Here is a 14,289-nt window from a genome sequence, read left to right on the forward strand (position 1 = left end):
TTATCTTCCTTTTACGTACACACCCAATTTATTGAAATTGGTAAAAAGGGTATAATAATTGTGTGCAAATCTACGTAGCCGGTAGAGTGGAGCATCTCCGACCCATGCAGCACCAGCATCAACGCGTCGATCGCAGAACCTTGTGAGCAAAATACTTGAAATTGAATTGAATATAGGTCCGCGCATTACGAGTTTGTTTTTGCCCCGTTTTCACTATATCGATAATCGATATATAAATCCTGTTTTTTGAGTTAATCTCATAGGTTTTAAGAGTCACAGTCACCAAACTGAACATATAGCTTCTAGTTAGTATTTACGATAAATAACTTATATTTTATAGCTATCAGCAGCTCCGCCTGCACCCTATATCTATAAATCCAATAAATATTCATTTGGAACTACCCACAAATTTAAGGCACAATTTAAACGACTCAGTCTTTTTGAGCACATACGTATTTTCCACAGCGCAAAAAGATCTACTGCTGGAGTGTATCGGTTCAGATCGGTTCAGAAGCAAAGTTATTAAAGAAAACATTATTAAAGCGAACAGTGTCAAACAGTAGCAGCTTATTATCATAGAAACTGAATTCTTGGTATAGATGACACGATGGCAAAGTTGAATGGAATTGCTAGCTCGGTTCTGCTAACGCGAGGTGTATCTGGGTTTCCTCAATATTCTTCGGATAAAAGTTTGATACAATATTTCTGTGGGAACTTGTTGATAGTTGATATCGTCTTGCACAGAACCATCAAAATAGTCATCAAGCGCAAATAATCAAACATTCGTATTACAAAAGGTAATGCCCGACAATAGGCAATACCCTAAATCCTGCGTTGAGTTACATTAAATTTCCTTTAGTAGATACCAATACAAAAATAGATGTTTATAGCCTGATCCTTGTGAAATTTATGGTCATAAATGTATCCCCACTGTGTAAATGATAAAGACTTTCTCTAAAAATCGTTTAAAATTTCGGGGGACAACATGTGAATTCTGGTTTCGTGTATGTTATATCGATTTTTTATGATGAGATAAAATGTAATCACCGACTCTTAAGCATATCTACGTAAAGAATACTAGCGGGTATTCCCCGGTCTTCCCCGTGACAGTCCATCGCATAAGAAACCAAAAGTAGGAATCAACGGCCCATGTCAATCCGCCCATGTTACTCTTGACAATCTTGAAGCGCGTTCGTGCATCTAAAATTTGAAGTCTCTAGCTCTTATAGGTTCTGAGATCCTTGCGCTTATACATACTAACAGACAGACAGACGGACATGGCTAGGTCGACTCGGCTATTGGTGCTGATCAAGAATATATATACTTTATCGGGTCGGAGGAAGGAAGCATTCCTTTTGCCTGTTACATACATTTGGATTTTGCACAAATAGAATATACCCCTTTTACCCATTATTAGTGGGTTCAGGATATAAAAAGCTTGTAGCCAATTGGACAAAAACATAAAACTACGCCCATAAAATCGTTGAACCGCATTTTGTTTGTGAAATTCGGAAAATTTCGGTCAAAGGTTATATAGTTGAACAAGTTCAAAATGAATTTCAAAGCTCTACATTGAATCTCGAGTAAGTGCTTCTGAGATTTTAGAAATTTAAACTGCCACAGTGCAAAACGATTGTTCGAAACTACCATTTTTGCTTACCATCTGATTGGCATTCAACTCATATTTCATGATTTTACACAATCAAACCCGTTTGGTTGGAAAATGCGGGTCAAGGGTTGTAAGAACCAATGTTTATTTTTCGGCTTCAAGATTTTTACTACGCGAAAACGATAATTCCATATTTTAGATCTTTATTCGATTCTCATTTTAAAATATCCATATCAATTATACCTTGACACGTAGAATAAAAGATAGGTGTAGATAATGAGATGGGAAATTAATGTCTTAAATTGGCAGCAAAAAACTTGCACCCCGCAAATGGCGGAAAATACTAAACTTGCTGAGCATTTCCTTAACAGCAACCAAAACCGAACAACAAATAATTCAATTTACTAAATACGGAAAAAACAGTGTTTGCAGGACTATTGACAAAAGCAAACGAAGCGCTCGGATTGGGAACGGATATATTAAGTTAACTGAACAAGCTGATGGGCCAATGCCAATTGAAGCTAGTGTCAATTTAATTTCTGGCATATTTGCACGCCGTATTGTTAAGTAAACCGAATCGCCAAGCAGAATGGAAAAAGTAATACACAGAGCCCAGAAAAATACATGGACTCAGAGGGCCAACTTGCCTAATGCTCCTTTTACCACAGCACGCTTGAGTAATTTTAGCTGACGGGTTGGGCGAGGAGTTTATCAAACATTAGTTTTGTCAGACGTTCTGTCAAGGCCCCATTTCAGACAATGACAACAAAGGAAGGTTAAGTACAATACCTTGAGCAAACATCCTCATACAAAGGGACATTTTTAGCAGTCACTGGTTCACACAAAATGCCTTTCAGCCGCGCCAGACATGACAACTTGTTGTTAAGAAGATGGCGTTTTAAATGGTCAGAAGAATATAGAATATGGATGACATGCGAACCTATCTTTGATTTGAATGCATAACAGATAACATCTGAATATAGATTATTATCTCAGTTGATCTGTCTGCTTTCGAAAAGTTTTATCTATTTAATATCAGTGTCATAAGTCGCTAAGGAACATCAAATTAACGACGTTTTGCTTGCTTTAAATATTAAAACGGGGTTCTATCGAGTTATATTGATCTCACCTTTAAAACTGAGTTTTATAATATGGATCTGTAATATTCATGCCAAACATGCCGAGGAAGGCAGCCCTAAGTGAAATTCTAGAAGGTTTGCGTATGTTTTATACATAATTTACAAAAAACTATTATACGTTTATTTTCTTATTTTTTTAGACGTAGACTATTTCAATATATACAATTTATATAAATAGTTGTATTTACTTATTATTATAGTTATAACTTTTTCTTTTCATACCCTAAACCCATTAAAAATGGGTAAAAAGGCTAATTGTATGCAAAATGCAAATGTATGTAACAGACAGAAGGAAGCATCTCTGACCCCATAAAGTTTATATATTCTAGATCAGCATCAAGTCGAACTAGCCATGTCCGTCTGTCTGTCCGTGCTACACCTATGAGCTAGATTTGAAATTTTAGATGTAGGTTCTCCTAGTGCATGCGCAGATCGAGTTTATTTCCAATAATCGATAACTTACTCCGTTTCCAAGCAATCGATAAAAATTGGTTAAATATTGACATCCTGTTTTTTGAGCAAATTGGGTAAATAATAAGAGCTAGAGTCACCAATCATGATAGGATATGTTCATTTAATACCTATCGCCGCCTCCCCGCTACCACCCAAGAGCTATAAATCAAATGAATAACCCAACTTGTATTGCCAACCAATTAAAACCACAATTTAAATGCAATTGACTCTTTCAGCATATACAAATATTCTATGATTGATATGATAAGATTTACTGTAGAAAATTTCATTGAGAGCGGTTAAACCAAAGTATGTAACTGCGCAATTGGATTGGACAGCTAGCGCATACTTCAAGAATTTCTGTATACATGTACACACACTAATTCATGTGCGTCTGCTTCGCATTCTATTTTAGTATAGTTTAGCTATTTAAGTTATTTTTTTCTCTCTCATAAGTACTTAATTATTGGTGAGGCTGTTGAATAGAGGCATAGCAAGTGGTACGGTTTGCGAGTTCGAACCCTGCCAACCGAACTTTTTGTTTTGAAACTCTGAACCCATTTAAAATGGGTATAAGGGTATATTGTATTTGTGCGAAATCAAAATGTATGTAACAGGCAGAAGGAAGCATCTCCGACCCCATAAAGTATATATATTCTTGATCAGCATTAATAGCCGAGTCGATCTAGCCATGTCCATCTGTCTGTCCGTCCGTCCGTCGGCCCGTCCGTATGTATGAACGCAAGGATCTCAGAACCTTTAAGAGCTAGAGACTTGAAATTATTAGAGTTTACTTCCGATAATCGATAACTTACTCAGTTTCCAAGCAATCGATAAAAATCGATATCGATATCCTGTTTTTTTGGGCAATTTTGGTAAATAATAAGAGCTAGAGTCTCCAAACTTGACATATAGCTTCTAAAATAAAATATATATATATGCATTTGATGTTGAAGGAAGTGGGTTCAGGGTATCCCCTAGTCGGGGGCTCCCGACTAGAAACTCTTACTTGTTTTAAATTTATTTGGTGTTGGAATAAGTGGGTTCATGGTATTCCCTAGTCACGAGCTTCTGGCTACAACCTCTTACTTGTTTCTTTATATCCTGTACACATTAAAAATGGATATAAGGGTATATTGTATGTGTGCAAAATCCAAATGTATGTAACTGACGGAAGGAAGCACCTCCGACCCCATAAAGTATATATATTCTTGATCAGCATCAATAGCCGAGTCTATCTAGCCATGTCCGTCTGTCTGACCGTCCGTCCGTATGTATGAACGCAAGGATCTCAGAACCTATAAAAGATAGAGAACTGAAATTTTAGATGTAGATGCTCCTAGCTAACTTACTCCGTTTCCAAGCAATCGATAAAAATCGATATCGATATCCTGTTTTTTGGTCAATTTTGGTAAATAATAAGAGCTAGAGTCCCAAACTTGACATATAGCTTCTAACATAGAATATATATGCATTCGATGTTGGAAGAAGAGGGTTCAGGGTATCCCCTAGTCGGGAGCTCCCGAATAGAACCTCTTACTTGTTTTATTTTGGTGTTTACTGTACAACATATGTACATTATTTTCACATATTATTGGTTAGGACAAGCTTTGTCGATCTTGCTGCTTGCGTGTGTTTTTATGAGGTTTGGAGACCTTTTTTATTTTTGCTTCGAAAACTCGCATTTGCCCTAAACTCCCATTTTCTATAAATGTTTAACTTTCATGCTTTAAACGCAGAAGGTATTAAAATTTTTTTTTTTAAAACGTAGGACGGAGGCAAGAGGAACAACAGCCGTTCGCGGGACTGCATTTCATTAAGCATCTGCGTAAAATCGATAAGCACTTTGGGCTCGTTGCACCCGACTGCGGAATACACTATTCATAATAATAAAAATAAGAGCTTATATCGATAGTGAAATCTAATTAGAGCTGTGGGAGATATAGGTATAGGATCGTGAACATATTTCGAGTTGGTCATTTCGTGACTCTTTTGTGGTTTGCCTGGACAATAACTAGGATAGAAAAGTTTGAACTGCATGACGTACATTGCACACAGCCGGTACTCCGAACCTTTAATTTTTTCTGGTGCTAAATATGGGACCAAAATGTATGTATGTTCCAAGGGCTAACAGCTTATTTTAAAAAGTCATTTCCAGCTGTATGTTCCTATATATTGAAATAATCTAATTTTCGAGATGTTCTTCCATGTCTCAAAAGCGATAGTTATCGCCACATTGGAAACAGGGAAATGTGTTCGTATGTATGTATGTATGTATATTCTTCGTGATATGGGAGATGTTTTTTTGGCTGTTACATGCTTGATATGGGCTATAGCCAAAGTGTCTGCTATTCAGTATGTTCAAGATAAACTTGTGGACCCCTTCTCGTCACTTGCAGTTCGAATACTTCCGAATACATATAATTTAAATATATAAACTTGTGCTTAAGAAATAATATTTACCAATGTATCAAATACTTATGCACAAATAATCCATGTATTAAACTAAGACGATTTTGCTCGTAAAGAGATTACATAAAAGTTAAAAGGAATTCAAAGTTCTTTAAAAAAAAAAGAAAAGGAAAACATCCCGTACCGATTGCTTTTTTTATACAATTCTTGTACATATTTTTTACTGCATTAAAAATATTTCAATTGAAATCACTTTAATCAACGTCTAGAGCGCAGTGCAACACCCCCAAAGTATGGAACGCATTTTGCTCCACCCTCTTGGGTCGGCAGCTATCGGTTCGCTGTACTTTGGTGGTAGAACTTTCAAGCTTTTTCGTTGTACATACAAACGGACTTTCGTTCTTTCTCTCTCTTTCTGACTAGCGTATGTAAATATAATCAACGCACACACACAGACACACACAGACACACACACACACACACACACAGACTCACACACACACAGACCCTTTCAGTAGTATGCGTGCGGTGTTCCGAATTCAGGAAGCAATCTAAAAAGCGCGCCGACTACCACAACTACAAATCCTAAACAGGAGCAACAAGCAACCCCCCAAAATGCTGAGAGCTCAATGCTGATGTGCCTTTTTAATGAGAGAATAAAAACAACCCCCAAATCTTCCGCTGCAGTTCACTTTTAGACAATGGCGTCCAATTTCATTCTTATAGCATCATCTAAATAAATTCATTTTCTCTGATGAGTCCCATTTTCTGTCTTCGATTTTTGTTTTAAAAAGTGCTATCCAGTATTGTTCCTAGTGGATTGACCTACAAGTAATGTTGCTTATATGTCTCCCATTGCTATTCAAAGGTTAGCTTGATGGTCTACAGCTCCAGTAATTATAACTTAAGTTGGATGCTTATGTCAATACTTTAAAGAATAAAACTTTTTAAGAAAGGCAATTAATTTTTTTTATGAAAATCATTTATATTTATATTGATTTCGGTTTTATTTATGAGAGAATGGTAACGGGAAACATAACGACTTATCTATGGCTTATTATAACATGATCGACGTATCCAATACGAGAACGTAGATTATTTTGATTTTACCGTTGAAGTTGATTACGATTGGAGATACCATCTATTCCCGTTGCTACATAGCTTAGCATGACTTCGATATATTTTATTAGTAATGGAACTGTGCTCCTAGAAATGTTCTGTGTTCGATTATTTGAAATAGCTCAAGAATGTCATGGTAATGTCTGTTGCATGTATCTTAATGCAATTCTGTGGCTCAAGTTACATTCTATACATTGTTTCTATCGAAAATGGGCATATAGCTTACGATGAATTAGTGTAAGTGATTTTGTGCCAGTGTAACAAGCAGAATGTTTATATATGAGACTAGTCAGCCTTGCCCGTTTCACGTATAAAATAAATGTTCTCAAAAAGCTTTGAAAATGATTTTGAAACTGATCGGACGGTAATCAAACAACTTTCATACAGATCACTTTATCATTGTTGCGGGTGGAATTCCCCAAATCATTGAAACACGTTTTCATTAAGTTTGTTTGTAGTGATTTGAAAATAATTTTGAAGCAAATCGAAAAAAATAAAACGTCACCAAAAAAATCTTTAAACTGCACTTTTTAGCGATGATGCTTTGATACTGCAAAAAATGTGAAACACGTCTCAAAAAATTTGTTATATACAGTATGTCAATAAAGTGTTTTTACTAACAAAAAAAAACTAATTTTTTGGGTTTAGTTGAAAATAAATGTACCTAAAAGTGAGAATTTTTTTTCAATTATAATTTATTTCGATTCTATATTTCTCCTAGAACTTAATGGCAAAAAGAATTGTTAAATAACATTACCCAAACATTTTATAAAATTAAAAAACTAAAAACATTCACATTTTATGCTGTCAATAAAGTGTTTTTACAGCTACGGTAAATTGTTTTGCCGTTCTCTTTTGGGTGATCCCGTTAGATTTGGGCCCATGCGTTTTGGCTTCTCTTGTGTCTTCGACTTTTCTTGTCATTTTCTATTGCAATTTATAACGTTTTGCTTTAATTTTATGAAAAATAAAATGCCAGGAAAAAGAACAACTTTTGAAGTCGCTCAGCTGGTGTATTATAACCATCAGATGGGACGTCAAGTCTCGGAACTGGCTGATATGTTTAATTTATCAAAAGCAACGATATACAACATATTAAACAGAGCCAATAAGGAAGATAGGCTAGAGGCAAAGCCAGTATGTGGTCGACCCTGCAAAATTTCTGACAGAGATAAGCGAAAAATTCTGAGAAAAATTGAGAAAAATCCACAAATTTCGCTTAGGGATATTGCTCAGGAGTTCAAGGAAGAAAGTGGTGTTGATGTGTCACATGAAACTGTCCGAAAATTACTGAATTCCAATGACTACACATCACGAGTTGCCAGGAAAAAACCTCTACTATCGGCGGCGAATATTTTGAAGCGGCTATCGTTCGCTCAAGTCCATGTAAATAGTTCGAACGATTTTTGGAGTAACGTCATATTCTGTGACGAAAGCAAGATGATGCTATTCTACAACGATGGGCCATCCAGAGTCTGGAGAAAGCCACTAACAGCGTTGGAAAACCGCAATATTATTCCAACCGTTAAATTCGGAAAACTATCAGTGATGGTGTGGGGGTGTATTTCGAGCAAGGGTGTAGGAGATTTGACCTTCATTGAGAATACCATGGATGCTAGACAATATCTGAGCATTTTACAGACACATCTCGTCAGTAGTGCACAGAAATTTGGATTCTATGAGGACAATAAGCCAATTTTTAAATTTTACCAGGACAATGACCCGAAGCATAAAGCTCATATGGTAAGAGTTTGGCTGTTGTACAACTGTGGAAAGGTGTTAGACACTCCACCACAAAGTCCAGATATGAATCCAATAGAAAATGTGTGGTCATATTTGAAAAAAAAAGTCGCAAAGCGGAGTCCAAAATCAAAAACTGATTTAAAAGCTGCTGTACTGGAAGAATGGCAGAAGATTCCAGAAACATACATACAAAACCTTATTGTTTCAATGAAACGGCGATTGCAGGCTGTATGTGACGCTAATGGCAGCCACACAAAGTATTAAAAAAAAATATTCCTGTTTTTTTAACATTGTTATTTAGTAATAAAGTTTCGTGTAAAAACACTTTATTGACAGCATAAAATTTGAATGTTTTTAGTTTTTTAATTTTATAAAATGTTTGGGTAATGTTATTTAACAATTCTTTTTGCCATTAAGTTCTAGGAAAAATATAGAATCGAAATAAATTAGAATTGAAAAAAAATTCTCACTTTTAGGTACATTTATTTTCAACTAAACCCAAAAAATTAGTTTTTTTTCGTTAGTCAAAACACTTTATTGACATACTGTAGTTAATTAAAAATGAATTAAGCCGCGAAACGTCGCCCACCAAATCTTTGACCCACATTTCCACCGAGGATGAATGGATTTTCCAAAAAGTGCGAAGCACCGCTCAAATTCAGACCGATCGGATGCCAAACAAAAAAGTTTTATACAAACGGGTTTTCGACATTTTTCCGCAAAATGTGGGAAACCTCGTGGGCCGAAACCTCGTCTTAATTACAAGATACGTTTTCCGTCTGTCTGCCCGTCGCTTTAATCTGGCAGACATATAACTTATTTGGATCCTCTAGTTAGACGCACAGATCTAGTTCATTTCAAATCAATAAATATCGATTTAAAAATAAGGTGTTTTTGACAACAACATCAACTGCGAGTTTGTGGCGGTTAAAAATACGCTACATAGAATGTTTGTTTTCGTACGGTATTACTCTGATTCATACTACAAAATCCTCAGCAATATAGTTTGGCAGGTGCTTAAATTTATTGTTGAATAACTTTTGTTGTTGTTATTTGATCCTCAAGAAGTTTGAAGGATGATATTCAAATGTGCGCAGCTGTAAAAGGCTCTAGCTTGCCGGGAGATATCCAAAAAGTTAAGTATATGATGGGTACACACTCTAATAATACACCCTATTTTATCCAATTTTAACGGATACAGATTATAGGGCAACACAACCACATTGCAAATGAAAAAAAAAAAAAGAAACGGCAAACAGTCGTTGAATCAACACACACATGCGTTTATCGGCAGCTCCATGGGCGGTGACGGTGGGCAGCAGCGGGAGCGGAATGGACAGGGAGGGAGGTACCGTCGAGCAGGGGGGGACCGCTTGAAACAGTGGAAAAGCGGCGTTGGCGGCACTTTTTATATTCGTTTAGCGGCGGCTACATCAAAGGCATATTTTCGGTTTCGCTGACTCGCTTGCTTTGTAGCCGCTGCTGCTTGTTATTATTATTATTGTTGTTGTTGTTGTTGTTGTTGTTGCTGTTGTTTGCATGATGTTATTGTAGTTTTATTCATCAAGCAACAACAAGTACGACGGCGACAACAACATCAGTGATAATACGAAGCAAACTTACAAATATGCATGCATACATGTATATAGGTATGTATTTATGTGTGTATGTATACGAACACACGAGTATGTTTAACGTACACAGAGGTAGTGTGCGGGGGGAAGCAATGGTTTTTTGTGTTGGCATATGTCTTATAATTATGGAGCATTGAATAACATATAAAACGTTTTAAGAACGCAAAGCTACAGACTATAAAATAATTTAGTTTTCTTATGTATATATATGTATAAGTAATCATTTTTGATCGTTGTCAATGTATGGTCGAGTGTGACAGAAAAGTAGAATACCTATTAGTTTTTAACTCTTCATATGGTTCCTTAACTGTTTTAAAAACGTTCAAATATTAAATCTGACTGCATTTGTCCAAATGTTGATATATTGATGAGCTCGTCGATCTCAGAAAAATGAAATTTGAAATTTAAAACATATGTACATATATTCTCTCATTCCATACGCAAAACAAGTTTATCAGTTTTTGTAACGATTTGCCATTTGCCAAATATATATTAAAGTTGTTTTAGTGAATTGATTTTTTAAGCATATCTGAAAAGCTATAAAATATCGACAATATAAAATATAGAAATATTTCACTTTCTCTGCTTATTCCCTTCACACACACAAATTTTAAGGCCAGAGCCGTGTGATTTGGCATATAGCCACATTTGAATGCCCAACAAGAGTACTAAACTAAACTTGTCTAATATGGTTTAAATAAATAAAGTGCCAGAAAACAATTGGAATATATAATTCGAAGGAAAAGGTCCTCTTTTTAAATTAAAATATATCTTTTCTTTCTTTTTATTCCCTGAACCCGTTAAAAATGGGTATAAGGGTATATTGTATTTGTGCTAAACCCAAATGTATGTAACAGGCAGAAGGAAGCATCTCCGACACCATAAAGTGTATATATTATTGATCAGCATCAATAGCCGAGTGGATCTAGCCATGTCCGTCTGTCTGTCTGTCCGTCCGTCCGTATGTATGAACGCAAGGATCTCAGAACCTATAAGAACTAGAGACATGAAATCTTAGATGTAGGTGCTCCTTGTGCCTGCACATATCGATAACTTACTCCGTTTCCAAGCAATCGATAAAAATCGATATCGATATCCTGTTTCTTGGGCAATTTTGGTAATTAATAAGAGCTAGAGTCACCAAACTTGACATATAGCTTATAAAATAGAATATATATATGCATTTGATGTTAGAAGAAGAGGGTTTAGGGTATCCCCTAGTCGGGAGCTTTCGACTAGAACCCTGTACTTGTTTAGATTTTGGTTTTATTCAAAAAGCTATGAGTACATTTTCATGCCTGCATCAAAAATAATAATAATAATTGTGTGAAGTTAGCAGACAGTTGTTGCACACAAATATGTTGTATTTTTTTTTTGGAGATAGTTGACTTTGTCGAGAACCGAGGAACCGAGTAGATGTTGTGATGTAATGGGCACCCGACTGTTTACCAATTGTCCGCCTCCTTGTTGAAATCACACTCAGTCTTTATTTGCTTGCTGCTGCAGCATTGCTCATGTTGGGAGGTTAGGCACACGAAGGCCATCGAAAGTCCAACGACCTTTCGTCTTTGGATAAAAAGTAAATCTGCAATGCAAAAACTGTATGAGTACGAGCTGAATCGTTCCTGTTAGAGATTCTGATATGATGAGGAATGTTTATTGTATCTGAGTCAGCTCCCATAATAACAGAAGTGGTACGATCCTCCTTTATAAACCCACGTGCTTTGAAAATAACCAATGGATTTTCAAATTGTATAAATTCGGATTATTTCCTAAGAGATTTGGCTTTTCGCTAAGGTTTTTTTTTCGTCCAAATTTAGATGTGTTAAAGTCCTGAAATGTTCATAATGCTGTTGGCAATGGATCAAGGTTATATCCTAACTGGAAATTCCGTCTAGCGCCTTTATATACTCTTGAAGAGGCTATTGTAATTTTTAATAAAATATGTAACTCATAAAGGGAAATATGTCCAATACCAAAAGGTATATATATATATATATTCTAGATTAGATCAACTCATAAAGGGAAACATGTCCAATACCAAAAGGTATATATATATATATATTCTAGATTAGATCAACAGCCGAGCTAATAAAGTCATGGCCGTCTGTCTGACTCTATGCCAACTAGTCCCTCAGTTTTAATGCTATACCTTTGCTAAATATACCCCCCACAAGTCTCAGAAACAGCATCAACATCAGGTCACTATTATTAAATTTTGTTCTTAGATGATTATATAATTCGGTATTTACGTTCTTCTCGTTCTTCGTATTTTTTGTATTTGTAATTTATATAAAACATTGGATGAATAAATATTTATACAGCGCTTTGAATACATGAAATATCATCTGATTAAATTTTTATTTATTTCCAGGCAAATAAAATTGGACTACCTCCTTTCTTCTGTCACAACGGAGACCCACTTTCAACGCCACCGCCTGCACATTGTGGAATACCTCCTTATCAGCTGGATCCTAAAGCAATAGGTAAGCAGCTACTTTCTCACAAGATGGTCCCTCAGATTGAATTAAATAAATATATTCGTGACGAGGACTCGCCCTCTATGGACAAAAACACACAAGATATTCTTAAGCAAAAAAACAAGGAGATTAAATACTCTTCCCGACAAATGAATGTGATTTTGTATACGATAACATTATTTCCAAACGATTGTTCCTAAAGAAGTAATATGATAGAGTACTATGATCAGGTTTTAATTCAGCGGAAAAAGAGTATTTAAGAATGCTCAAATTCTGAATCGAGATTCGTTTATGCTCAAGGGTCCAGGGTATTAAAAGTATCCTTGCTTTTCAAGAGAAAAATCATTTAAGTTTGAAGTCTCTGCCAATAATCCAATTGAACGCTTTTCGCCTATTAAAATGCAAATGTAGTCGAAGTCATGAACCCAAAATGACATGAATATGATAATCATTTGGCAATTGTCTGGAAAATTGCAATCATTGTTTGAAGTATTTTCTTAAATAGGTATATAAAAATGTATTTATTTTGTTTATAATTGTATTCGATTTTTACGAAGATTTAAGGACTTAAACATGTTATTAATACACTTAAACATGTTATTAGTACACTGTCGTAGGGCCATTTCTATCAATAGTTAAATGAGTTTTAATTTTAATTTTGAGGGGATTGCGGAAAGTATCCAACAAGCGGTAAATATAATATAAATTGTTGCAAGGGTCATATTAAAATCCTCTTCTGTGGTTAGAACATCAGTCAGGTGTAGGACATTTTTAATTGTGACGCAAATTGATTGCAATAAAGGTGCAACTTGTGTACCATGTTTTAATACCCTGAAACCACTGAGATTGATCTAGCCATGTCCCGCTGTAGACGGATGGATCCGCAATTTACGAATAAAACAAGTAAGAGGTTCTAGTCGGGGGGTCCCGACTAGGGGATACCCTGAACCCTCTTCTTCCAACGCCAAATGCAAATATGTATAATATTAAGTTTGGGGACTCTAGCTCTTATTATCTACCCAATTTGTCTAAAAAGACACGATTTTGATATCTATTTTTATCGACTGCTTGGAAACGGAGTAAGTTATCAATTATCGGAAACAAACTCGATCTACGCAGGCACTAGGAGGACCTACATCTAAAAATTCTTAAAATTTCTGAGATCTTTGCATTCATACACACGGACAGACGGTCAAGGCTAGATTGACTCGGCTATTGATGCTGATCAAGAATATATATACCTTATTGGGTCCGATATGCTTTTTTCTGCCTGCTATATACATTTGCATTTTGCACAAATACAATATACTCTTAACCCATTTTTAATGGGTTCAGGGTATAACAAGTAAGAGGTTACCTTGAAGAGGAACCCTTAACCTTGATAACCATGCTGTTAGAATGCGAAGCAAACGCGCATGAATGTATGTGTGTACATGTATACAGAAATTCTTGAAGTATTCGCTAGCTGTCCAATCCAATTGCACAGTTACATACTTTGGTTTAACCGCTCTTTATGAAATTTTCTACAGTAAATCTTATTGTACCATTGAATATTTGTGTATTCTGAAAAAGTCAATTGCATTTAAATTGTGGCTTAGATTGGTTGGCAATAAAAGTTGGGTTATTAACTTGATTTATAGCTCTAGGGTGTTAGCGGGGAGGTGGTGATAGGTATAAAATGAAAGATACTTGATATATGT

At 35.6% G+C, this 14,289-nt stretch overlaps 1 protein-coding gene across 1 annotated transcript in view; it reads left to right on the forward strand.

Annotated features, from left to right (window-relative positions):
• The window catches only part of LOC116649906 (transcription factor pangolin), a 44,636-nt gene that overhangs the window by 11,978 nt on the left and 18,369 nt on the right, over positions 1 to 14,289 (forward strand). Inside the window, 1 exon segment of the mRNA XM_032433177.2 lies at positions 12,484 to 12,595. Coding sequence (XP_032289068.1) covers positions 12,484 to 12,595 — 112 coding nt within the window.

This window comes from Drosophila virilis, unplaced genomic scaffold, assembly GCF_030788295.1.
Source record: "Drosophila virilis strain 15010-1051.87 unplaced genomic scaffold, Dvir_AGI_RSII-ME tig00001466, whole genome shotgun sequence".
NCBI lineage: Eukaryota > Metazoa > Arthropoda > Insecta > Diptera > Drosophilidae > Drosophila > Drosophila virilis.